The following is a 26,615-nucleotide window of genomic DNA, read 5'->3' on the forward strand; positions in this document are numbered from 1 at the left end:
CATCCTGGCACTGTACACCATCCGGACATAGCACTGTGTGGCACCTGGAAAAGACCAGAGAGGTGAGTAATACCAGTGCTACACTTACCGTTCACCAGTCGTACTGTACTAAGACTTCCATTATGGAACTGCTCATTAGTATTTGCTTTCTAAGACACACTGCCATTTTTACCCCTTTTTGGGGGGGGGGGGGGGAGTGTGTCCTATACAGCAAAAAATATCGTACTTTTTGAGTTAAAGGAATATTGTGTCAACTACTATTTGAAAAGGAATTGTTCAGCACTGAGGAAACTCTGCATTAGGCCAAATGCACATGATCATATTTTTCAACCTATTTTTGCAGATAGCACGCTGACCCATTCATTTCCATGGGGCCATGCACACATCCATATTTTTGTGCATCCGTGTGGCTGTTCCGCAAATTATAGAACGTGGCCTGTTCTGCTCCATATTGGTCTTTTCCTTATGTATATAAAAATGCTTCTAGACGTCAGGAAATGTATAAAACATTCTAGGCTTATACCCAATATGGATGTTTATGTGTGTATATTATAGTTATTCTATGTATATTATAGTCTTAGGGTACTTTCACACTAGCGTTTTTATTTTGCGGCGCTGAGTTCCGTCCTAGGGGCTCATATCCGGAAAAGAACTGATCAGTTTTATCCCCATGCATACTAAATGGAGAGCATCCAGTTCAGTCTTTTTTACTGATCGGGCTTTTCAGAAAACTGTAGCATGTTGTGTTTTTACCTCCGGCCAAAAATCTGGAACACTTTGTCTGAACGCCGGAAATGGCATTTTTCCCATTGACTTGCATTAATGCCGGATTCGGTTCCGTGTGTTCCGTCAAACCGGATCCGGCTTTTGCATGTTAAACCCGGAAAAATGTGAAAAAAAGTTGCGGATCCGTTTTTTCCAATGCATTTTTTCATTGTGATCAGTATCCTGATCAGGATTCAAATGTAATCCGTATTCACACGTTGTTTCGCATCCGGCGACGGAATTGCCCGCCAGATACAAACAACGCTAGTGTGAAAGTAGCCTTAGTGGTTGATGGGGGAAAACAAATCCACCTATCTGAAAATAAATTTATCAGCAATATTATTTGTAAACCAAGGTTCTACATCCTACATCAAAATATTGCATGTTCTAGCACTTAACCCCTTAAGGACTCGGCCCTATTTCACCTTACGGACTTGGCCATTTTTTGCAAATCTGACCAGTGTCACTTTAAGTGCTGAAAACTTTAAAACGCTTTGACTTATCCAGGCCATTCTAAGATAGTTTTTTCGTCACATATTGTACTTCATGACACTGGTAAAATTAAGTAAAAAAAAATCATTTTTATTTATAAAAAAAATGCCAAATTTACCAAAAATTTGTAAAAAATTGCAATTTCTCTACTTCTATAATACATAGTAGTACCTCCAAAAATAGTTATTACTTTACATTCCCCATATGTCTACAAGGCTTAGAAGTTTAGAAGCAAATCTTGAAATTTTTCAGAAATTTTCAAAAACCCCATTTTTAGGGACCAGTTCAGGTCTGAAGTCACTTTGCGAGGCTTACATAATAGAAACCACCCAAAAATGACCCCATTCTATAAACTACCCCCCTCAAGGTATTCAAAACTGATTTTACAACCCTTTGTTAACCCTTTAGGTGTTCCACAAGAATTAATGGAAAATATAGATACAATTTCAAAATTTCACTTTTTTGGCAGATTTTCCAATTTAATATTTTTTTTCCAGTTACAAAGCAAGGGTTAACAGCCGAACCAAACTCAATATTTATGGCCCTGATTCTGTAGTTTACAGAAACACCCCATATGTGGTCGTAAACTACTGTACGGGCACACGGCAGGGCACAGAAGGAAAGGAATGCCATACGGTTTTTGGAAGGCAGATTTTGCTGGACTGTTTTTTTTGACACCATGATCCCATTTGAAGCCCCCCTGATGCACCCCTAGAGTAGAAACTCCAAAAAAGTTACCCCATTTTATAAACTACGGGATAGGGTGGCAGTATTGTTGGTACTAGTTTAGGGTACATATGATTTTTGGTTGCTCTATATTACGGATTAGATCATGTGATATTTTTTATAGACCAGGTTGTCACGAATGCGGTGATACCTAATATGTATGCTTTTTTTTATTTATGTAAGTTTTACACAATGATTTCATTTTTGAAGCAAAAAAAATTCATGTTTTAGTGTTTCCATAGTCTGAGAGCCATAGTTTTTTCAGTTGTTGGGCGATTACCTTGGGTAGGGTATGATTTTTGCGGGATGAGAGGACTGTTTTATTTGCACTATTTTGGGGTGCGTGTGACTTTTTGATCGCTTGCTATTACACTTTTCGTGATGTAAGGTGACAAAAAATTGTTCATTTAACACAGTTTTTATAAAAAAAAAATTACGGTGTTCATCTGAGGGGTTAGGTCATGTGATATTTTTATAGACCCGGGCGATACCTAATATGTATACTTTTTTTTTTATTTATGTAAGTTTTGCACAATAATATCATTTAAAAAAAATAAATAAATCATGTTTTAGTGTCTCCATATTCTGAGAGCCATAGTTTTTTCAGTTTTTGGGCGATTATCTTAAGGTAGGGTCTCATTTTTTGCGGGATGAGATGACTGTTTGATTGGCACTATTTTGGGGTGCATATGACTTTTTGATCGCTTGCTATTACACTTTTTGTGATGTAAGGTGACAAAAAATGGTTTATTTAGCACAGTTTTTATTTTTTACGGTGTTCATCTGAGGGGTTAGGTCATGTGATATGTTTATAGAGCCGGTCGATACGGATGAGGCGATACCTAATATGTATACTTTTTTCCCCCCCCTATTTTTTACCAATTTTTTTTAAAGGGATTCTGTCACCAAGTTTTGGGCTATAGAGATGCGGACATGCACGGCTAGATCGCCACTAGCATGTCCGCAATATACCTGTCCTATAGGGCTGTGTATCCTTTCATCAACGATAGATTGCCGTAATCTCGCGATGTGTGAGCTCGCGCATGCGCAGTGCCGGTATAGTGTTCCTTCCCTGTGCTGGCATCAGCCTCAGGGAAAGAACTGTGCATGCGCGAGCTCGCGCATCGCGAGATTACGGCAATCTATCGTTGATGAAAGGAGGAGCTTCGGAGGACATAGGCGGTGCTGGGCTCCTTCACAGGCGGGCGTGTCTGGGCACCAGGAAGATTCATATAGCTCCTTGGACACCTACAAGACTAATTTACATATCTCTAAAATCCTTTTTTAAAGAAAATAAAAGCACACAGCCCTATAGGACAGGTATATTGCGGACATGCTAGCAGCGATCTATAGCCCAAAACTTGGTGACAGAATCCCTTTAACTTTATTTGGGGAAAATGACTTAATTTTTTGGGGGGAAAACTTTATTTTTTTCACTTTTTTTTTTTTCACTTTTTTTTTTTTCACTTTTTTTTTTGTCCCACTTTGGGACTTGAACTTTTGGGGGTCTAATCCTTTACAATGCATTCCAATACTTCTGTATTGGAATGCATTGGCTGTATGAGTAATACTGTGTGTATTACTCATACAGCTTCCGGCCTGTGAGATCCAGGGGGCTGGATCTCACAGGCTCGTCACCGGAAGGCAGCGCAATGCCTTCCTTAGACATCACGCTGCCTTCCATGCCATCGGGTCCCTCCCACAGCCGCATGGGGACCCGATGGCACCGCCGACCACCGCTGCTGCACCAGGTAAAAGCCGCAAACCGCAGGTCTGAATTGACCTGCGGTTTGCGGCGATCGCCGATACGGGGGGTCACATGACCCCCCCCCCCCGGCGTTGTGACATGATGCCCGCTGAATTATTTCAGCCGGCATCCTGTCACAATTAACCCCACCGCAATCTACTTTTAAACTTAGGACTTACCGATACGTCCTGAGTCCTTAAGGACTCGGCACACGTGGCGTACCGGTACGTCCTAAGGGGTTAAAGAGATTCTGTCATCAAGATTTTCGATATGGAGCTGTTCATATCATCCTCTCAGTCTCCATTATCTAATTAAAAATATACTAGTTTTACCCCCACCTGTCCTTTCATTTTGGATAAAAATCGGTTTTATTAATATGCTAATTACCCTAATAGCGTGCCCAAGGGGCTGTTCCTCCGGCCGTTTGTGCCCAGCCGCGCCCCTTATCTCGTAGCCCAGCGCCGCCCCACTGCTAATTATGCACTCCTCTCTTTGCCGATGGTGCGCCGTAATCTCGCGCATGCGCCCTAAATCCACTGGTCAGCGCCTGCGCGGTGTCCTGGCAGCAGCCTCAGCGACCGAAGCGCGCATGCACCAGCTGTCTGCGCCCTTCACCCGCAGACAGGACAGGTGGGGGTAAAACTAGTATATTTTTAATTAGATAATGGAGACTGAGAGGATGATATGAACAGCTCCATATCGAAAATCTTGATGACAGAATCCCTTTAAGCTCTATTTACACCTTGTAATTTGGTTATGTTTAGACATGCAACCACTTGGAACCTGTGTATGCCAAAAGATTTGTTCTTTTGCCATGTATTGGATGAGTATACGTTGGGGAAAACAGCCATTGTATCTGTGACAAAGCAGATATAGACTCATTTCTCTTTGAACAGATTTGGCTTAGTGCTACTTCTTCCACCTCTATACAGGGATCTGGACTCCGCTGCACCAGGCTGCTATCTCTTGAATTAGTCTAGGTTCAATGATAACTGACCCAGGTGGGTCAAGACACACTGGTGTGTAGCACACAGAGGACAGACAAAATCATAGTCAAAGGACAAGCCAAGGTCAGAACAAGCAGAGTTTGTTCAGTCAGGTTTTCTGTCTGGTAGTCGGGCAAGGCAGCATGGGGTCAACAAGAGAGTCAAGGAGCGGTCAAGTCATTCAGCTGAGAATCAGATCTGTCCGTTCCGTTTTTTTTTGGCGGATAGGATGCGGACTCATTCATTTCAATGGGTCCGCAAAAAATGCTGTCTGCCTCAGTATGTCCGTTCCGTAGACCTATTCTTGTCCGTTTTAGGCATTGTTACAGTGGATCCGCAAAAAAAACTGATGGCATACGAATGTTATCTGTTTTTTTTGCGGACCGCAAAACACATACGGTCGTGTGCATGTAGCCTAACAGTACTCCTGCAACCGTGCCCTACGGGCAGGAACAGGGAGACACCGATGGGCATAGAGTGCCGGAGCAGTGCAGCGGGAAATGGGGTACGTGTTCTGGCAGCCAGGGAAGGCAAGGACTGAAAGCATCACAGAATACTTCAGAACACCAGCATCACAGTATACCTCTGTGGGAATGAAAGACATTTATACTGTCCTACCATTATAAAACTAGACAGGCAGAAACTCCACCAAATGTATCACCATGGTGCATGCTCTGTGATAAATTTGGATACTTTTCCTTATCCTACCCTTGGGCTTCCTTGCTCTTTCTTTGGGCTTTCTTACCTTACACTGAGATTTTAAGACTCTTCTCTCATGCTCTCCTTTCTAGTCACATTTTTAAAAACTCTAGTCTAGTCTAGTGAGGCGTAAAAATTGTCTGAACCCGTAATGAGTCTGGCACATGGTTTGTATACCAGTTTTTTGGCTGCATTTGAGATAGAACTCTGGCACATTTTGCTTAGTGAATCTCCCCCGCTGTGTAAAGAGAGAATTACTTGGTATATTTGATCCTAAATCAGTAACTTGTGTTGTCTTCTCATATTTCTTTGATTCCTAAGTAGGAGGGAACTACAACAAGCTTGTATAACATAGAGCGGCAGTGTATTGTATAGCAGACAGAACTTCCATTGATCCTTGCAGTGCATACTGTATGTCTACATGTAATCAAATTGAGGTCACCTAGGCTGGAAGACCAATGATGGCTGAGTAGCCTGATCTGAAACGGTCTGCAGAATACAAAGACAAACTGGTTGTAAGAAGATAAGTAAAAATTTTACAAAGGTGCTACTACTACTAGGGGGTCATTGGAGGGAGTACGGATTTCCACTACAGGAAAGGATGGAACAAAAAGAGAAGCACTTCATGTGCAGGATCAGATATACAGATGGAAGAATCATAGGTTGCACCACATTTTACCAGTCTTTGAAACTGCTGCCAATAGTCATCCTGGATAGCGGTTTGCATGAGTAAGTTATACAATGTGGAGTAGAGGAGAGAGAAAAATGGGACCCCTCGCAGAGCTGTCATTTAAATGTCCTCTGGCAAGATTTTTAATTAAAAAAAAAAAGTTATTTTATGATCTAAAAGTAGTAAAACATAAAAAAAGCAATATAAATTGGGTATGGTCTTGTTAAAGTTTTTAATTGGGTATGGTCTTGTTAAAGTTATCATGCCACTTATATATACCACATGGTGAACCCCATAAAAAATAAATGACACAGTTTTTTGGCCACTTGCCCTTCCAAAAATTGTAATTTAAAATTGTTTAAAAAAAATCATATGTTTCCCAAAAAGGGAACCAATAAAAACTACTGTCCTTGCATCCTACGAAAAAAAAGAAAATCAAGTAAAATCCAGATGGCACTCCTTCACTTCTGAGCCCTGCCGTGTCCCAAAACAGCAGGATGACTATTTATGGGGTATTGCCATACTTGGCATATTTTCTCTCCTTTTAACCTTTAGTGAAAAAAATCTGGGGCTTGAGCTATGTACTATTGCAAAAAATTGAAATCTTCATTTTAACGGTCCAATTTTAATAATGTCTATGAAAGTACTGGGGGTCAGAATCATCACTACACCCTTATCTGAATTCCTTGGGGGTGTATTTACCAAAAAGGGGTCATTTTATGAAGGTTTTCTCTCTACTGGTACCTCAAGGGGTCTGTAACTGTGACATGGTGCCCAAGTCCCATTCCAGCAAAATCTGGGCTTCCGAAGTCAAGTGCCCCTTCTGTTTTGAGTGCTGCCATTTCCCCAAACAGCAGTTTAAGACCATATATCAAGTATTTCTGTAATTTTGTGTAACAAATTGTGGTGCATTTTCTCCTTTTTACACCTTTTGAAGGAAGATGAAAAAAATTTGAATAAAGCAAATGTAATTCTTAATTTTCACAGTCCAATTTTAATAAAGTCTGTGAAACACCTGGGGGATCAAAATGGTTGATACATTCCTAGATGATTTTCTCAATGGATGTCTCTGGAAACCTGAAATGGTGCCTGAAAACATACTTTTTCAGGTCTCGAAATCCATTGCTCCTTTATTTTTGAGGCGTATGTTGGGTCAGTTTGCTTACAAGTGCCATTTTGTCCATTTTGGATGTTTCTAAAAACTTCAGAAACGGGGTAATAAATATTGGCCCACATTTACTAATGTCAGTACACTTCACTAAACTGCTCCAAAATTTTACACAATTTGGCACATATAGTTCTTGAGACATCCTCTGTACCTAGCTCGACAAGGAGACATGACTTGGAAAAGGGGTGTGGTGTAGTGGGGAAGAGGAAGTGGTCTCAACATTTATTACAAATATGGCACCACAATTGTGGCAGAGATTGGGCAGGGAACTCCTGCCAGGTCTCTCTAGATATGGCATTGCCAGAAACTACATGATTGCTGTCCGGCCCCATTAACTATACTATTATAGGTTCTTTTTATCTTATTTTGCTACCTGTCTTAGAAGAAAAAAAATGAAAATGTAGAAAATTGAGAATTTTCCCCAGATTTTATGTAAATCTTGGAATTCTTACCTATATAAACCCAAAAAATATTGACCATAATTTAGCACTGACGTGATGTACCATGTGTCATGAAAAAATTGGTCTCAGAATCACATGAATAAAAGCATTTCAAAGTTATTACCACATAATATGATACCACAAACATACACATGCCCCTGAGGACCAAAATAGGCTCCTTCTTTAAAGGGGTTTTGCAGATTTTTAATATTGATGACCCATCCTCAGGATAGGTCATCAATATCAGATTGGCGTGTGTCCGACACCCAGCACCCCTGCTAGTCAGCTGGATGAAGGGAAGGCCTTGCTCCGTGCGAGTGTAGCCTTCCTGTGTTTACCTGCTCGCTGTTGACATCACAGCAGCGAGCAGGTGTAACTACAAGCATTCCCATTCTCTTCAATGAGACAGCTTGTTCCTATACACTTGAATATGATATGGTAAGTCCAGCTTCCAAATGATGTGACAGCCTTTATTGTTCAGTGCAGTTTACAATCCAGTACAGACACAATGTCTACGTGTTTCAGGTCTAGCAATGATGACCCTTAATCATGACTACTGAAACACGTAGACGTTGTGTCTGTACTGGATTTTAAATATTTGGAAGCTGGACTTATCATCTTCTTCTTCATTGGATATTTACGTGCTTTATTCCTAGCACTGTCCGTGCCTTCTTCTGTGATTTTTTACACAGGTGAGCTCAGCTACCAATCATTTTTTTGTATACACCTGAATAGGAACGAGCCGTTCCTATACAGGGATATCTTATTAGTGATTGATAATATTCCCTGTGTATGTGTGTATACAGAGATCGCTGTCAAGGGAAGGTTTTATCAGTGGTTGTTAGCATTCTCTGTGTAAGTGTGTATACAGGGATAGCTGTACACAAGGAGGTGTTATCAGTGATTGATAGCATTCTCTATGTGTGTATACAGGGATAGCCGTCACTGATAGCTGTTGTGGGGTTTCGCTCTGGTAGATAGGGTAAGCGGGCGCAGTACAGAGGCAAAATACTAGTTCTTAACTCAAACGTCAGTGTTTATTCACACTTTGCAGTCTTGGTGTTAATTCACACACAATGGAAAGTTCATATAACACAAGTCACCTTGCTGGCAGTTCTGCCTCCAGTAGTCCACAGCAGGCTTTAGGGGGCCTGTTTTCCTAGCATGCGGCTCTCAGCCCTCCAGCACAGCACAAAGCCTCATATCCCAAAAACAGACATCTCTGCTGAGCCCAGCTGCCTATTTGACAGCCAGGTGCTGCCAAAACCCCGACGGGCGCTTTAACTCCGGTCCGGTATTTGACCTCACCTGGCTGGAAACCAGCCCAGACGCACATGCTGGGAGGAAAATACCTGCCTTACCAGACACAACCCCTCACTGTGTCACACTGTACACAGGGAAGGTGTCATCAGTGATTGATAGCATTCCTTGTGTGTGTATACAGGGATAGCTGTCACTGATAGCTGTACACAAGGAGGTGTTATCAGGCTCTTCCGGCGGGTGAACTGCCTGTCAGATCCGTCCTGCCGCTAGTGAACGCGTCCCCCCGGATTACTGCTCCGGCCCCATTGACTATAATAGAGGCGTGGCGGAGTTCCGGTGGCGGCACGGTAGCGCATGCCTAGAGGCCGCCGGAATTAAAGTACGACATGTCGTACTTTTATTCCGGTGGCCTCTCGGCATGTGCTGCCGCGCCGCCGGAACTCCACCCCGCCTTCATTATAGTCAATAGGGCCGGAGCGGTAGTCCGGGGGCACGCGTTTACTAGCGGCAGGACGGATCTGACAGGCAGTTCACCCGCCGGAACAGCCTGCCGGAGTCCCTTGCTGCTAGTGTGAAAGTCAGTAACTGATAACATCTCCCATGTATATAGCTATCAGTGACTGATAGCATTCTCTGTGTAAGTGTATATACAGAGATAGCACAAAAAAACTATGCAACAGCACTCTGCAAAACACAAATAATACACAATAATGCCATAATTATTTAAAATAAATATTTTGGTGCTAATACTATGCTCATTTTATAAATGTGAGATTCTTGACATGACATTTTGTACAAAATTATTTGTGGCTGTCCGCCAGCGCCAAGGCAATATCTCTAGGACAGGAACCTAACAGTAAATACTACCTGTTGGGTGCCATAATGGCCGCCACAAAATACAGGGAATGCAGGTTCCAGTCTGCCTTTTGCCGCTTTTGGTGCCAAAAATGTCCTTCAATAAATCCATGGAATGCAGGTCCAACATGCATGCTGAGCCAACTCTAAACCCTACCTCTCCTGGAACCAGATGGCTTCGAATGAATCGAGGGAGAGCAGGCTACAGCTTTATACTTGCACTAATTAAAATCAGCCTATGGGGTGGGCAGGCTAGTCAGGAGTGCAAGACCAATGGAGTCAGCCACAGGGGAGGTGTCATCAGTGATTGATAATATTCCCTTTGTAAGTGTGTATACAGAGATAGCTGTCAGTCACTGATAGCTGTACACAGAGAGGTGTTATCAGTGATATGATAGTATTTTATGTGTAAGTGTGTATACAGCGATAGCTGTCAATCAAAGATATATCTGTATACAGGTAGGTATCAGTGATTAAAATCAATCTCTGTGTAAGTGTGCATACAGAGATAGCTGTTAGTAGTGCTGAAACGATTACTTGATTAAATCGAGTAATTCGACACAAATAAATTCTCGATGCAAATTTTTTGCATCGAGGACTCGTTTGTGTCATGTGACTACGGAGCGGGAATGAAGCGTTTGCTAACTCATCACTCTGTGGTCACCCGCCAGCCCTAACCTTTCTGAACTCCGCTGAGGGAAACTTTGTACGCGCATCTAGCTGCAATGCCGGTCGGCAGTCTGCTGCCTTTCAGTGTGGAGTGTTCTTCCAGCAGCCTCCTTTGCAGCGCACCCCCTTTGGTCCTGGGCTGCAGGATGAAGAGGACGGGGGTCGCCTCGCCGCCCGCCCAGATCCAGGAGGAACATGAGTGCGCTGCAGGAAGCCAAGGACATGCTGAACCGGCTGGCCAAGCAGATCAAGGGGAAGATCCAGGAGAAGAATGACGGGTGCGGGCGCAGGGCAGGGGCACGGCCTAGGGCCTGTTAAATCCCCGGCCCTTCAAAGAGCCTATCGGAGTGGTGGGCAAGGAGCCTGCGGATCCTGATGTCAAGCAGAGCGGGACAAGATCTAGGAGGTGAGGAGGGGAGTGGGGCTGGTGTAACAGATGATGCCAGTCACTGCTGGTACTACTGTATTTGCTGGCACTGGAGGATGACATGACAGGTCACACTGGTGCAGAGGAGGGGGTGAGCCTTACAGCCTAGGTGGCACTTTATGTCCTGGCTTTCTGTTATACATGTAGGATCAGGGCTCAGTGCTAGTTTACAGCAGTATGTGGGTTATGCAGCTTATTGTGGTAGCTGGCATCTACCAGGCATTATGCTGCTCCACAACTTATGCCTTGATCACACTGGGGGGTCAAGCTGGTGGCACTGGGGGGTCAAGCTGGTGGCACTGGGGGGTCAAGCTGGTGGCACTGGGGGGTCAAGCTGATGGAACTGGGGGGTCAAGCTGATGGCACTGGGGGTCAAGCTGATGGCACTGGGGGTCAAGCTGATGGCACTGGGGGTCAAGCTGATGGCACTGGGGGTCAAGCTGATGGCACTGGGGGGTCAAGCTGATGGCACTGAGGGGGCAGCTGGTGGCACTGAGGGGGCAGCTGATGGCACTGGCGGATAGTGAAGCTGATGGCACTGTGGGGAACTGATGCACTAGGGCTGATCACACAGGGGGGAACGAAGGGTGTTTGGGACTGATTGCAGGGGGTCTGATGAGTTTTTATAAAGGAAAACAGTCTAATTAATTTTTTCTTATTAGATTACTCGATTAATCGTAAAAAATAATCGGTAGAATACTCGATTGCTAAAATAATTGTTTATTGCAGCCATAGCTGTCAGTCACTGATAACTGTACAAGGAGGAGGTGTTATCAGTGATTGATAGTATTCCCTGTGTAAGTGTATATACACAGATAGCTGTCAGTCACTGATAGTAGTACAGGGGGATGTGTTATCAGTGATTGATAGTATTCCCTGTGTAAGTGTATATACAGAGATAGCTGCCAGTCACTGATAGTAGTACAGGGGGAGGTGTTATCAGTGATTGATAGTATTCCCTGTGTAAGTGTATACAGAGATAGCTGTCAGTCACTGATAGTAGTACAGGGGGATGTGTTATCAGTGATTGATAGTATTCCCTGTGTAAGTGTATATACACAGATAGCTGCCAGTCACTGATAGTAGTACAGGGGGAGGTGTTATCAGTGATTGATAGTATTCCCTGTGTAAGTGTATATACAGAGATAGCTGTCAGTCACTGATAGTAGTACAAGGGGATGTGTTATCAGTGATTGAGAGTATTCCCTGTGTAAGTGTATATACAGAGATAGCTGTCAGTCACTGATATTTGTACACGGGGGATGTGTTATCAGTGATAGTATTCCCTGTGTAAGTGTAAATACAGAGATAGCTGTCAGTCACTGATAGTAGTACAAGGGGATGTGTTATCAGTGATTGATAGTATTCCCTGTGTAAGTGTGTATACACAGATAGCTGTCAGTCACTGATAGTAGTGCAGAGGGGAGGTGTTATCAGTGATTGATAGTATTCCCTGTGTAAGTGTGTATACAGAGATAGCTGTCAGTCATTGATAGTAGTACAAGGGGATGTGTTATCAGTGATTGATAGTATTCCCTGTGTAAGTGTATATACAGAGATAGCTGTCAGTCACTGATAGTAGTACAAGGGGATGTGTTATCAGTGATTGATAGTATTCCCTGTGTAAGTGTATACAGAGATAGCTGTCAGTCACTGATAGTAGTACAAGGGGATGTGTTATCAGTGATTGATAGTATTCCCTGTGTAAGTGTGTATACAGAGATAGCTGTCAGTCACTGATAGTTGTACACGGGGAGGTGTTATCAGTGATTGATAGTATTCCCTGTGTAAGTGTATATACACAGATAGCTGTCAGTCACTGATAGTTGTACATGGGTGATGTGTTATCAGTGATTGATAGTATTCCCTGTGTAAGTGTGTATACAGAGATAGCTGTCAGTCACTGATAGTAGTACAGGGGGAGGTGTTATCAGTGATTGATAGTATTCTCTGTGCAAGTGTATATACAGAGATAGCTGTCAGTCACTGATAGTTGTACACGGGGGAGGTGTTATCAGTGATTGATAGTATTCTCTGTGTAAGAGTGTATACAGAGATAGAACTCAGTCAATGATAGCTGTACATGGGGGCGTCGGAAGTTCAAAAACAGCAGAGGTTTAATGTATAAGTTTTGTTGAGTCTTTATCCGTGAAACTATATATCAATCTGCTCTGTTCTTCCTGCTATATAACACGCTGTCTGCAGATTGCTCTGCATTTTGTGGTGACAGGTCCTCTTTTAAGGGGTTAACTAAGGAAGGTAACGGTACAGGCCCAAAATAAATTTTTGGGCACAAATAAAAGAAGGTTCTTTTAATCACTACTTTTCCTGGGCGCTTTTAATTTAGCCCAACGTGGGATCCATTTTTCTGTCTCTGCTATTACAACAAGGATAGAATGGCTGTAAACCAGTTTGAAAAAATGTATCTGGTCACCGTTAATCTGTTCCTACACATTAGATAAATCTCTGCAACCCGACAATTTTGTTGAGACCTGTTGACCATCTAATGTATATTGGGACCTTTCGCAGGTGTAATGGGACATAAGGGTGGGACAGTTGGACTTTAATCTATCAGGACGACTCTGGTGGTGGCTTACTCTCCTCTCCTCTCTCACAACACATGCATGAAGGGGATCGGGGAGACCTCGTTCATCTCGTTCTTGGGAGGGAGCATGCATGGCAAGCTGTTCTGCAGAATATATACTAATGTGTGACTACATTTTTATTTTATATTTTTATTTATTTTACTACACAGGTAGTGATTGAGTTATAACTCTCTTATACAAACCATTTGCTTGACAAGAGGCAATTTAGCACCCGTCTTCATTTGCATCACAAAAATAAGGACGCTGGTTGGGAATTCTATTCCTGTTCTCCCCCCAGAAGAATTAAAATTTCATCAAGACACGAGCACTGGTTTCAGAACATGGAGAAACTGGGTTAAACATATGCAAATTACGAGTTCTGCACAGAACTGATTGGCTTCTCCAGGCTTTTCCCCTCTATCTCCTCTCTGCATTCTGCTGCTTATTAAAATATAAGGCCTTAAATATTTCAAGCAACAGCTGTGCATGGATCCGTGCTTTGTGCAAGCGCCGTCCTTCCAAGTGTGCGCTACATCTACTGATCTGTTTTTTTTTTTTCTCTCTCTCTTTCTCAGCTTCAGACAGCAAAGTCACATCTTGTGGAGCAGTGTGGAGGATACCAAAGGAATTGCAGGCGGGTAGTCACGAAGTCCCCGATGATTCATCAAACAGCACCCAAACCTTGGAGCTAATGTGTCACCTTGACAGCGACGCCCAAAGCAATATGGCCTGGTAATGTTCTGCATGCATCAAACGGCATATCTCTTGAAGGATGATCTGAGAGTCATGTGGAAGATGTGGATATCTAAATGGGTTGCTTCTCCAGTATTCCTGAAAACACTTCATGTTCCTTTGCTTGTAAAATGGCTGTCACTCACGAGTTGCACTTTGTTAGAGACACTCTAGGCAAAACTGCTATCATTGCGGGGAGGGGCATGACGCAGAAATTCTTGCTTCTCTGAAGCCCTTTGTCATACACTCCCCATCAAGGAATTGCATGAACACAGTCAATATTGTAGTGTTTTTCTGCACAGTGGCAGTCCCGGCCACCCACCGTGCAACAGCACCCACTGCTATAATTTGCTGGTGATGGACTCCCTTTAAGGCTAGCTTCACACTTGGAATCCGGCGGTATCCTTCTGGCCAATTCTCGGCATATTTGAGATCCAGAAGGGTGTTTCCTGCTAGAACGGCCTGCCGGATCCCTATTGCTAATGTGACACTAGCCTAAAGTGGGTCTATCATGAAAATATTCTTCTCTAGTTAAAGTTATTTTCCCATAAACACCATTTATCACCTATCCAGATGTATGATCACCAAGGGTCTGACCGCTAGGACCCTCACCCCAAGTTGCATGTTTGACTGGAGCGGTGTAAGGTTGCCACCTCTCCATTTATTTCTGTGGGACTGCCAGAAATAGTGGGGTGCCGTTCTCAGCAATGACATAAACAGTGAATCAGGTGGTAGTCACACATGCACACTGCCGCAGTGATCACACCCATAGTGATCACACATTTATCACCTTTCCTGTGGAAAACCCCTTTAAGGGCAGCATATTATAATGTCATGTCCACAGGGCTATTATGCCAAATAGTTTTAAGGGGTATCCCATGTCAAATTGGGTGGGATGCCAACTGTTGGGACCCTTGTGGAAGTTATGAAAACAGCTATTCTTCACTTTTACTTTAGGCAACATATTTTAATGACAGGTCTGCTTTAACAGTGCCCCAGCCAGCGAATGCCACCTAACTTTACCATACTAAAGGTTGAAGGAGCTATGTAGTGTCGTCAACGACTTCTGTTGACGGAGCTACACCCAAACAGCTGATCAGCAACGGTCCGAGGTGTCAGTATAGGCCAGTGATGGGTAACCTCCGGCACTCCAGCTGTGGTGAAACTACGACTCCCAGCATGCGCCATTCATTTCTGTGGAGTTCGGAGAACAGCCAAGCCAAGTGTGCATCTTGGGAGTTGTAGTTTTACCACAGCTGGAGTGAAGGAGGTTACCCATCACTAGCCTATACTGACAACCCCACACCAATGCTGATCAGCTGTTTGGGTGTAGCTCCGTCAACAGAAGTCGTTGACGACACTACATAGCTCCATCAACCCTTAGTATGGTAAAGTTAAGTGGAATTCGCTGGCTGGGGCACTGTTAAAGCAGACCTGTTAAAGGGGTTATCCAACCCTTATAATGACCCACACAATTCCAGGTCCCCTTGTATATATTATACTTACCCCGCTCCCTGGCACCGGCGTCGCTGCGAATCCCTGCACGGCCGTCGCTGCATCTCCTCGTTGTGCGGATCAAAACATCCGGCGACGGGGGGAGCAGCCAGTAGCAGGCCGCGACGGGGACAAGCTTCCCTAGCGTCACCAGCGATGCTAGGGAGACTCGTCCCCATCGGGGCCTGCTATTGGCTGCTCTCTCGATCATTGGATGTTTTGATCCACACCACGGGGAGATGTACCAACGGCCATGCAGGGATCCGGAGCAACGCAGGTGCCAGGGAGCAAGTAAGTAAAATGTATACGAGGGGCCCGGGCATTGGGGGGTCTTTATAGGGGTTGGATAACCCCTTTAAGTGTAAGCTTCCAATCAACGAGCATTCACATTACGTCCTGAGAAGGCAGAAAGAAGACAATTGAAAGCAACTGTGTCCAGCTGCCCTAGAAACATCTATGGCCACTGTGGGGATTCGCTCTGGTAGACAGGGTGTGCAGACGCAGTACAGAGGCAAATTACCAGTTCTTAAATCAAACTTCCGTGTTTTTTCACACATAAAGCAAAAACAAAACGTCACTTTGCAGTCTTGGTGTTAGTTCACACACAATGGAAAGTCCACATAGCAAAAATCGCAAAAATCACGTTGACAGTTCTGCCTCCAGCAGTCCATAGCAGGCTTTTAGGGGGCCCATTTCCCTTACAGACGGGTCTTAGCCCTCTAGCACGGCACAAGCCTCAGATTCCAGCACACACACCTCCCTGAGCTCCACTGTCAGACTGAGGTAATCCTCCTCACCTGACAGTGCTGGCTGGTTATTAGGCCTGGAAAAACCCGGCCTGGAACATGGGGAGTAGTCACCCACCCAGCACTTTGACTACTCCCATTAAGAGCCGTCCCGGATCAGTTATACAGCCATACTAAGTATTAAGGTGTCAAACAGCAACTGCTGCTGACACATAAAAACCGGCTCTTACTCCACCGAGGCCAGGAACCTCGGTGAAACGTACCTATCATCCACGATGATTCCTTGTACCTTCTTACACCACCAAGAGTTACTTAGATTAACACCAATGCAGTGCCTTAATATAATATTAACTACTTCCCTACTACTGTATGACTATATACGTCGGCGGTAGGGTCTTTAAAGATGGCGGTCACTCCAGCACAGCACAGGCTCCATAGCCACTGGATGCCCACTGTTTCACACAACAGACACCCAGAGATAATGTCTGTGATCGGCGACACCGATTGCAGACACTTAGCCCCTCAGATGCCATGGTCAAATGTGACTGACATCTGAAAGGTAAATAAACCCAGAATGTACTATTAATAGTACAAATGTACTATTAAAATATGAAAAAATATTAATCTCATACGATGGCGAAAAAAAAGTTATAAGTTATGGCTCAGGAAAGGCAGGCAGGGAGTAAAAAAAAAAACAAAACGGAAAATTACCCAGTAATGAAGTAGTTAAAATACTTCCACTTGAAATCTTCTAAATGCTTTGTAATTGGTGTACACCTACAGTAGGGGGCGCCATGTGGGGTACACCATTCTTAATAACTTTATCACTCTAGTTGGGTGACCTATACCGTTGTGACTTCTAAAACCCTCCACACAATGAGTTGCATCCTCCCTTTAGACTAGTGCTCTGTGTGGCCTCATTTCCTGCCTTAGACAATGCTTCTGATCTCTCTTGGCTTTGGCGCCAGTGCTGGAGCGGGGAAGAATAATGACACACGGATTTTGCTCTCGGAGTCCCAGGTGTATAGTGAGATCACGCAGAGACATACCTGGCGGTGACATTTTTTACCTGTTCTGTTTGAATTTCCCAACAAATAAAAGAAACCCTGCTCAGCGGGTAACAGGAAAATGCCCAGCAGCAAAGTAATTGGCGAGAGCACATTGCTGTTCCTATGGTTTCCCTTTATTGCTGTCCTATTTTATTTTTAAAATATCTCATTCTCTTGTCACTGTTAATGGCCGGTACTAGAAACGGCAGCGCTCTGTTTACAGTGTGGCTTCCCAGCAGGGGAGGGATTGCACGGACCATTAACCCTTTCCACTTGTCACGGCAAATCTGATGTTCATCCCGTTATTTATATTTATATTTTAATTTCTTTTAACGGATCATTTCTTTGCATTATTCCTGTGTATGTTCTACTCATTGATTATTATCTCACAGGTTACCTACAAGCTGGAATTCATCTTCACAAAGTTGTAGGAAGTCATGTATCGGATGACCGTTAAAAGGGTTTTCCAAGATTTTACAACTGATCCTCAGGATAGGTCATCAGTATCTGATTGGTGGGGGTCCGACACCCAGGACCCCCACTATCTGCTGAGAAGGCACCGGTACTCCTGTGAGTGCCGCGGCCTTCTCCGTGCTCACCAAGCATAGCACGGTTCATTGTATAGCGCCTGTGCGCTATACTTCTGTGGGGCTGAGCTGCACTTAGGCCACGTGATCGATGAACGTGTCCTCACTAAGCTAAGAGAAGGAGCGGTGCTACTGCAAGCGCCAGTGTCTTCTCAAACAGCTGTGTCAGACCCCCACCGATCAGATACTGATGGCCTATACCATCAGTATTAAAGTCTCGGATAACCTCTTTAAGATGGCAACACATTCATCTGAGAGCTGTGCTGCCTGATCCCACCATACACATGCATGCTTGACTCAGCATGCATTTGTTGTCACTAGGAAGAAGGGAATAAGCTGCTGCCATACTCCTCTGGCAGCCCTGGGAACAAAATGATAGGCCAGTTGATATCCATGATAACATGCCCGATCCTAATCTACCCAAACGTTTGCATTCAAGGGAGAGCCGGCAGGCCCCATACACATTAAATGTTGGGCATCTCCATCAAGCAGATCAGGCTGCCATATCCAGCACCAGTGCTGGCTGTCAGTTGGACCAAAAACCATTGCGTGCAACAGTTTTTGTTTGGCCGAAAACCGGCATTTATGCCAGAAAGTGGCCAGATCACCGCCGAACCTCCTTACAGTCAATAGGGATTTGGCGGTGAACTAGCGAATCTGACAATGCCTGATCCAGCAGGATGTTCTCTGGCAGAACAGCCCGCCGTATCTGCTTGACGGAGCTGTGAAGAACGCTTTATGTGTATGGTCAGCTTATATGGGCAAAACAAATTGTTCTGTTAGCAGAATGCTGTAAAAGGAGAATCCACCTTAAAGGGAACCAGTCATCTGATTCATGCTGCCATAACACCGGCTCCCTCATTACAAAGAGTTATGTTTTACTTTGGAACATTATGGCGAGAAAAAATGGTGATTTATAGAAAACTGTCTTGGTTTCCCAAAGAAACCAATCACAGCGCAGCTTTCATTTCTCTTGGTACTCTTGAAAAATGCTAGGGGTAACAAAGACGGCTTCATAAATCTCTTCCTACGGTTTTAAAAATGAGTCCGGGACAGGGAGAAGTTTGTTGTGTGGTTTCTCCCCACCCTGCTTGGCTCGATTGATGGGTCTCTCCCCATTTACATATACATTTTGGGAATCAACCAGCTGTCAGCTTGTCAGAGAAGGGGTTTGGGCCTTTCAGGCTGTGTTCACCTTTTCCAGACATCTGTATAAAATGAAAACCCTACTTATCCACCCATTCCACATTGGAATTCAAGTCACACGTAGATTTATTTTAATTTAAAGGTTTTCTGTCACCAGATTTAACCCTATTAAGCTAGCTGACATTAGCGATGTGCTAATGTCAGCTAAACCTAACTAGCCTATTCCTACTTTTATCTATGCCCTCGTTACGCTAGAAATCTAACTTTTATAATATGCTAATTAGCCTCTAGGAGCGGGGGGCGTTGTTCCTGCTCCTAGAGGCTTCGTTCTCCCACATTTGTCGCTTCCCTCCAAGTCCTGATTGACAGGGCCAGGCAGCCCTGTGCTCTGGTGAAATCTTGCGCCGTTCAGCATTCGGCGCAGGCACGGTGAGGTATCTGGCAGCCTGCAATCGTCTTTCCCTCACCGCGCCTGTGCCGAATGCTGAACGGCGTGAGATTTCACCAGAGCACATCGCTGGCAGACCGATGCGAGCACTGCCTGGCCCTGTCAATCAGGACTTGGAGGGAGGCGACAAAGTTGGGAGAACGGAGCCTCTAGTAGCAGGAACAACGCTCCCCCCCCCCCCCCCCCGCTCCTTGCGGCTAATTAACATATTATAAAAGTTTGATTTCTGGCGTAACGGGGGCATAGATAAAAGTATAAATAGGCTGGTTAGGTTCAGCTGACATTAGCACATCACTAATGTCAGATAGCTTAATAGGGTTAAATCTGGTGACAGAAACCCTTTAATAGGTGAAATCTTCAAAGATCCTGTGTGATATCTATAATAGATGGGGTATGGATTTTTTTCCTTTTCAGTTGTGGCCCTTTTAGGGAAGTAGACATCAGAGCTCTCCAGCCCCTTTGTTCTCAATTTGGGTGAAGGTCTCAACACCTTTAATTGTACCAGGGTCACTAGAAAAGGGCAGATCCACCTTCAAAGCATCTCCTAAAGCATTATGAAGAATCTGGGCATCAACTGGGTTGTTAACATATAAACTTGCCTACAGAAGGTGTATGAACCTTGTAGACTGCCTTCACAGTCTGCATTGTGAATTGATTTCCATGCAAATGCAAATTGACTCCATCTTGAGCTACCCCGTTGAATTGAAGTGGCTAAAATCTACTACATTTCTACAAGAACTTCATGATAGATAGGGCATGCTGCATTTCTTTTCTATATGACCTATAGGTAGAGGGCTTCGCATGGGCCATATACAGTTTATGGCCTCACGTTCGGCCCATCCCAGAGGAGTCAAAGTGGCCAACATTTGGCACAGTCTCAACACCAGATTACTCTCTGATTCCCACTTCTGACATCTCATGTGACATGTCAGAAGTTAGAGTTGAAATGAGACCCTTTAATCGGTGATAGGGGCATATGTGCATGTTAGACCAAGCACGTGATGCCTGAATTACAGTGTGACCAAAATGCTAAAACTGAACAAAGACTGGATGGTCTTTATTACTTAATTGCTGCAGAACTGGCAATTTGGTTGCTAGGGTTAAGCTGCCTGACAACTATATTTGTGTATATGAGGCAATGAATCCCTAGCAACCAGTCTGTCAGATCTTCTCAGATCTTCAGCTCAATGCCAGATTGTCACTGCAATATTAATGTTTTTTGTATTCAGCAGTCAGGTTCATGTAACTTCAGGGCAAGTGACATCTCTAAAAAATTCTACTGAAATAATTGAAATAATTAAATATGCTGCTAAATAGATTCCACGTTCCCTGTACAAGTTGTGGGTGACTGTTGGGGTTCAGGGGGGCAGCCTCAGGTTCTCTCTTGGTTAAGCTATTAGTACAGCTGCTCTGAATGCGGAAGGTTTGCAGGTAGATGTTTCCCAGGAGGGAGCCTGAGCCTTTGTTCTTAGTTGGCATTTCTTGCTCCCCCAAAGCTTTGGCTTTTTATAGTATTATGTAGTGCCAAGAAAATAAAATCGAGGCACAAAATCCATGGCCACCTTAGGGATCTGTGTAAAAGCCATTTGCACAGGTGGCTCATAGGAACTTAATTCAGTAATACCATAATGTTCTAATGTTCTTGAGTAAACTCAAATTTTTCTTAATCTCGTGTGTGTGCACAGGCAGTATGAGGAATATACACTGCTCAAAAAAATAAAGGGAACACTTAAACAACACAATGTAACTCCAAGTCAATCACACTTCTGTGAAATCAAACTGTCCACTTAGGAAGCAACACTGAGTGACAATCAATTTCACATGCTGTTGTGCAAATGGGATAGACAACAGGTGGAAATTATAGGCAATTAGCAAGACACCCCCAATAAAAGAGTGGTTCTGCAGGTGGTAACCACAGACCACTTCTCAGTTCCTATGCTTCCTGGCTGATGTTTTGGTCACTTTTGAATGCTGGCGGTGCTTTCACTCTAGTGGTAGCATGAGACGGAGTCTACAACCCACACAAGTGGCTCAGGTAGTGCAGCTTATCCAGGATGGCACATCAATGCGAGCTGTGGCAATAAGGTTTGCTGTGTCTGTCAGCGTAGTGTCCAGAGCATGGAGGCGCTACCAGGAGACAGGCCAGTACATCAGGAGACGTGGAGGAGGCCCTAGGAGGGCAACAACCCAGCAGCAGGACCTCTACCTCCGCCTTTGTGTAAGGAGGAACAGGAGGAGCACTGCCAGAGCCCTGCAAAATGACCTCCAGCAGGCCACAAATGTGCATGTGTCTGCTCAAACGGTCAGAAACAGACTCCATGAGGGTGATATGAGGGCCCGATGTCCACAGGTGGGGGTTGTGCTTACAGCCCAACACCGTGCAGGACGTTTGGCATTTGCCAGAGAACACCAAGATTGGCAAATTCGCCACTGGCGCCCTGTGCTCTTCACAGATGAAAGCAGGTTCACACTGAGCACATGTGACAGACGTGACAGAGTCTGGAGACGCCATGGAGAACGTTCTGCTGCCTGCAACATCCTCCAGCATGACCGGTTTGGCATTGGGTCAGTAATGGTGTGGGGTGGCATTTCTTTGGAGGGCCGCACAGCCCTCCATGTGCTCGCCAGAGGTAGCCTGACTGCCATTAGGTACTGAGATGAGATCCTCAGACCCCTTGTGAGACCATATGCTGGTGCGGTTGGCCCTGGGTTCCTCCTAATGCAAGACAATGCTAGACCTCATGTGGCTGGAGTGTGTCAGCAGTTCCTGCAAGACGAAGGCATTGATGCAATGGACTGGCCCGCCCGTTCCCCAGACCTGAATCCAATTGAGCACATCTGGGACATCATGTCTCGCTCTATCCACCAACGTCACGTTGCACCACAGACTGTTCAGGAGTTGGCAGATGCTTTAGTCCAGGTCTGGGAGGAGATCCCTCAGGAGACCGTCCGCCACCTCATCAGGAGCATGCACAGGCGTTGTAGGGAGGCCATACAGGCACGTGGAGGCCACACACACTACTGAGCCTCATTTTGACTTGTTTAAAGGACATTACATCAAAGTTGGATCAGCCTGTAGTGTGTTTTTCCACTTTAATTTTCAGTGTGACTCCAAATCCAGACCTCCATGGGTTAAAAAATTTGATTTCCATTTTTTTTATTTTTGTGTGATTTTGTTGTCAGCACATTCAACTATGTAAAGAACAAAGTATTTCAGAAGAATATTTAATTAATTCAGATCTAGGATGTGTTATTTTTGTGTTCCCTTTATTTTTTTGAGCAGTGTACATAATATATATTTAATCTCCATACAAGGCTGAGTGAATATGTAATACATCATATAACTTATGCACAGATCCTGACATTTAGCATGTGCTGTATTATCAGTTCTCAGCAAGACTTCGGGTGTTAAATGGGTTTTCCCAGGGAGAATAAAAAAAGGACATAAGTTGTCAATATATATTTATATAAAATTGAATTTACCGATCTGCCTCAGTTCAGATGCTTGTCCGATCCCCATTGCCTTCTACTTCCTTTCCTGCCTCAACATGCCGGAAATGCTAAGAAGGTCCTGCCCATACCAATCATTGGCCTTAGAAATGGCTAGGTTGGGCTGCAAAGTCTAGTGTACTGGTGGCGAACCTATGGCACGGGTGCCAAAGTCGGCACTCAGAGCCCTCTCTGTGGGCACCCAAGCCCAGGAAAAGTCTATGGTGTACCAATATGCCTTAGACTCTTCCTGCCATTCATCATCGCAGGGGGCACTATGAACAGCTCAGGCAGCGCACTGAATGTAGGCAGGCTATTATAGCTAAATGATAAAGTACATAGAAGATATACTATATTGGACTGTAGTATTCAGGTTAAATTGCCATGTTGGCACTGTGCGATAAGTAAGTGGGCTTTGGGTTGCAGTTTGGGTACTCCGGTCTTTAAAAGGTTCACCATCACTGGTCTAGGGAATCCCCTGGTCTGTACCCTTAAGGACTGCAGGTTGCAGTCCCCTGAATAGCCATGGATTGGTGGTAGTAGATCAAGTTGGAAAGGGTAGCTAAAGGTCAGAACCAGGAGTAGAACTAGAGGCTCCAGGCAGACAATCCGAAGAACATGGCCGGAGCCAGATCAGGAATAAAACAGGTCAGGATCAGCTAGGAGTCAAAGCAGTAACAGTAGCCCAAGGACTGAGAGCCAGGAGAGGAGTGAACCTCAGACGCCATGCAAGGCATGGCAGGATGATTTCCCTTTTAGATAGGCTTTCATCAGGCCCGATAGCATTTTTGAGTGCCAGTGGCCTTAGCAACCTGACTCTTAAAGGGTTTCTACCACCACATTTTCACCTATTTAGCTGTCAGACACTAGCGATCTGCTAGTGTCTGCTCTACCTAACCATGCTATTGTAATTCCTTTCTCTGCAGCGGTTACACTAAAAAACGTAGTTTTATTGCTATGCTAATGAGCCTCTAGGTGCTATGGGGGCATCTTTTCAGCACCTAGAGGCTCCGTCCACTCACCATTTCTGCCGCCCAGCGCGCTCGAGCCCGCCCCCCCTCCTCTAGATTGACAGCCCACTCGCACTTGCCCCGTGTGCTTCTGTATTCGGCGAAGGCGCAGTGACTGTTGGACTGCTTCCTGCGCTGTAATCGGCGCAGGCGCAGTGAAGATACCGGCGCAGGGAGACAGTCACTGCGCCTGCACCGAATACAGAAGTAGGCTGTCAATCTAGAGGAGAGGGGCGGGCTGGAGCGCACTAGGCGGCAGAAATGGTCAGTGGACGGAGCCTCTAGGTGCTGAAAAGACGCCCCCATAGCACCTAGAGGCTCATTAGCATAGCAATAAAACTACGTTTTTTAGGGTAACCGCTGCACAGAAAGGGATTACAATAGCATGGTTAGGTAGAGCAGACACTAGCAGATCGCTAGTGTCTGACAGCTAAATAGGTGAAAATGTGGTGGTAGAAACCCTTTAATTGGATCTCAAGCAGGTAAAGACCAAGGGGAGCGGAAAACATCGGGCTGCTGACTGGACTAGGCAATGTGCATAACACACTGTGTATGAGGGATTCTTTACTGTTCGATCAGCAGCTATAACATGTATATGACTAGCTTGTCACAGGGTATGGCAAAACTCAATCACCATGGTTGAAGAAAAAACTGTGCTAACACCCGATTTGTCATCAAGTCCAGGAGTTAAGTCACTACCAGACTTTGGATGTGCATGGCCCAACGTGCACTCATCTGACAGGTATCTAATATATTTGGTTACCCATACAGTGGAGAGCGGAGGGTATGTTATTTATAATATATTCTATTAAGTCATTCTTGTATTTTAAATCAAAAGAATTATTATGGTGACTCATGCCCGCCACCATCCTACTATCTGGGGCAGGTACGGGCGCCACATCACTCGCCTAGCTTCTGTCTAAGGCCCCTTTCACACAGGTGAGTATCCCGCAATGTGTGACGTGAACGCATTGCACCTGCACTGAATCCTGACCCATTCATTTCAATGGGGCTCTGTACATAAGCGTTGTTTTTCACACAGCACTTGTGCGTTGTGTGAAAATTGCAGCAGGTTCTATATTCTGTGTTTTTCACGCAACGCAGGCCCCATAGAAATGAATGGGGCTGCGTGAAAATCGCATAACATCCGCAAGCAAGTGCGGCTGCGGTGTGATTTTCACGCATGGTTGCTAAGAGATGATGTTAGTAAATAGGGATGAGCAACCACGGACCCCATTAAAGTCAATTCACTATATTATTTTCTCTTCTAACATGGTTATAAGGGAAAATAATAGCATTCTTAATACAGAATGCAAAGTAAAATGTCCATTGAGGGATTAAAAAAAATAAACTCCCCTCATCCATTTGATTGCGCAGTCTGTATCGTCTTCTTTCTTCTTCCTGCAGGACCTGCAAAAAGACCTTCGATGACGTCATCGCGCTCACCACATGGTGAGCGCGGTGACGTCAGCGCAGGTCCTGCTGAATGAAGATAGAAGGTGAGCACAATTACGCCATCGAATGTCCTTTTGCAGGTCCTGCAGGAAGAAGAAAGAAGACGATACCGGCTGCTCAATCAAGTGGATGAGGTAAGTTTATTATTATTATTTTTTTTAACCCCTCAATGGACATTTTAGTTAGCATTCTGTGTTAAGAATGCTATTATTTTCCCTTCTAACCATGTTAGAAGGGAAAATAATAAAATCAACAAAACACCTAACCCAAACTTTAGTGAAGAAGTCCAGGTTCGGGTCTGGGTACCACATTCAGTTTTTTATCACGCGCGTGCAAAACGCATTGCACTCACGCGGAAAAAACTGAACAATGCAGACAAAACTGACTGAAATTGTGTGCCTACTCATGCGGGTTTGCCGCAATGCACCCACAACGCATCCGGACAAAAACCGTGATGCCCGTGTGCAAAGGGCCTAAGGCTGGCCACCAGACTGTGTCCCATGCTGCAGGCTGGCTATTAGGTATTTTTCTGTGTGTGTATTAGTGCCTATTCATTGAACTTTTCCCTGCAGCACTGCAATGGTTAATTTTTTTTATCGGTGTTCGGCTATTTGACTCATGGCAGTTCCCCCCCCCCGACATGAGCAATAGATGCTCTATGGTTTTACTTGCTTCTAGGCCCTGCAAAAGAGCTACATCCATTTTCTTGTCTGTGTACCGACTTCTGCCTGTTTCCTGTCTCTCTGCCGCATGACCTGACCCTTGCTTGTTCACTGTACTGACCATAAGCCACCTGCTCTGACCTCTGGACTGTTTCACATAATTTGCATGTTTCTCCTGATCTGTCGGTGCTTGGCACCAGTGTCTCTGACCCCAATAGGTCAGCAGCCAACCACACATGGACTATTTCAAGAGTTAACGGGCTGGTGGATCCCCTTCAGTAAAAGCCAGATCCCCGTATATAGGT

At 44.6% G+C, this 26,615-nt stretch overlaps 1 protein-coding gene across 2 annotated transcripts in view; it reads left to right on the forward strand.

Moving 5' to 3' along the window:
- Positions 1 to 26,615, forward strand: part of EIPR1 (EARP complex and GARP complex interacting protein 1) — a 248,168-nt gene that overhangs the window by 129,565 nt on the left and 91,988 nt on the right. For both annotated transcript variants that reach the window (XM_040427558.1, XM_040427559.1), the window contains exon 4: positions 14,068 to 14,224. In XM_040427558.1, coding sequence (XP_040283492.1) covers positions 14,068 to 14,224 — 157 coding nt within the window. The remainder of the gene's footprint in view (positions 1 to 14,067; positions 14,225 to 26,615) is intronic.

This window comes from Bufo bufo, chromosome 4 (assembly GCF_905171765.1).
Source record: "Bufo bufo chromosome 4, aBufBuf1.1, whole genome shotgun sequence".
Classification (NCBI taxonomy): Eukaryota; Metazoa; Chordata; class Amphibia; order Anura; family Bufonidae; genus Bufo; species Bufo bufo.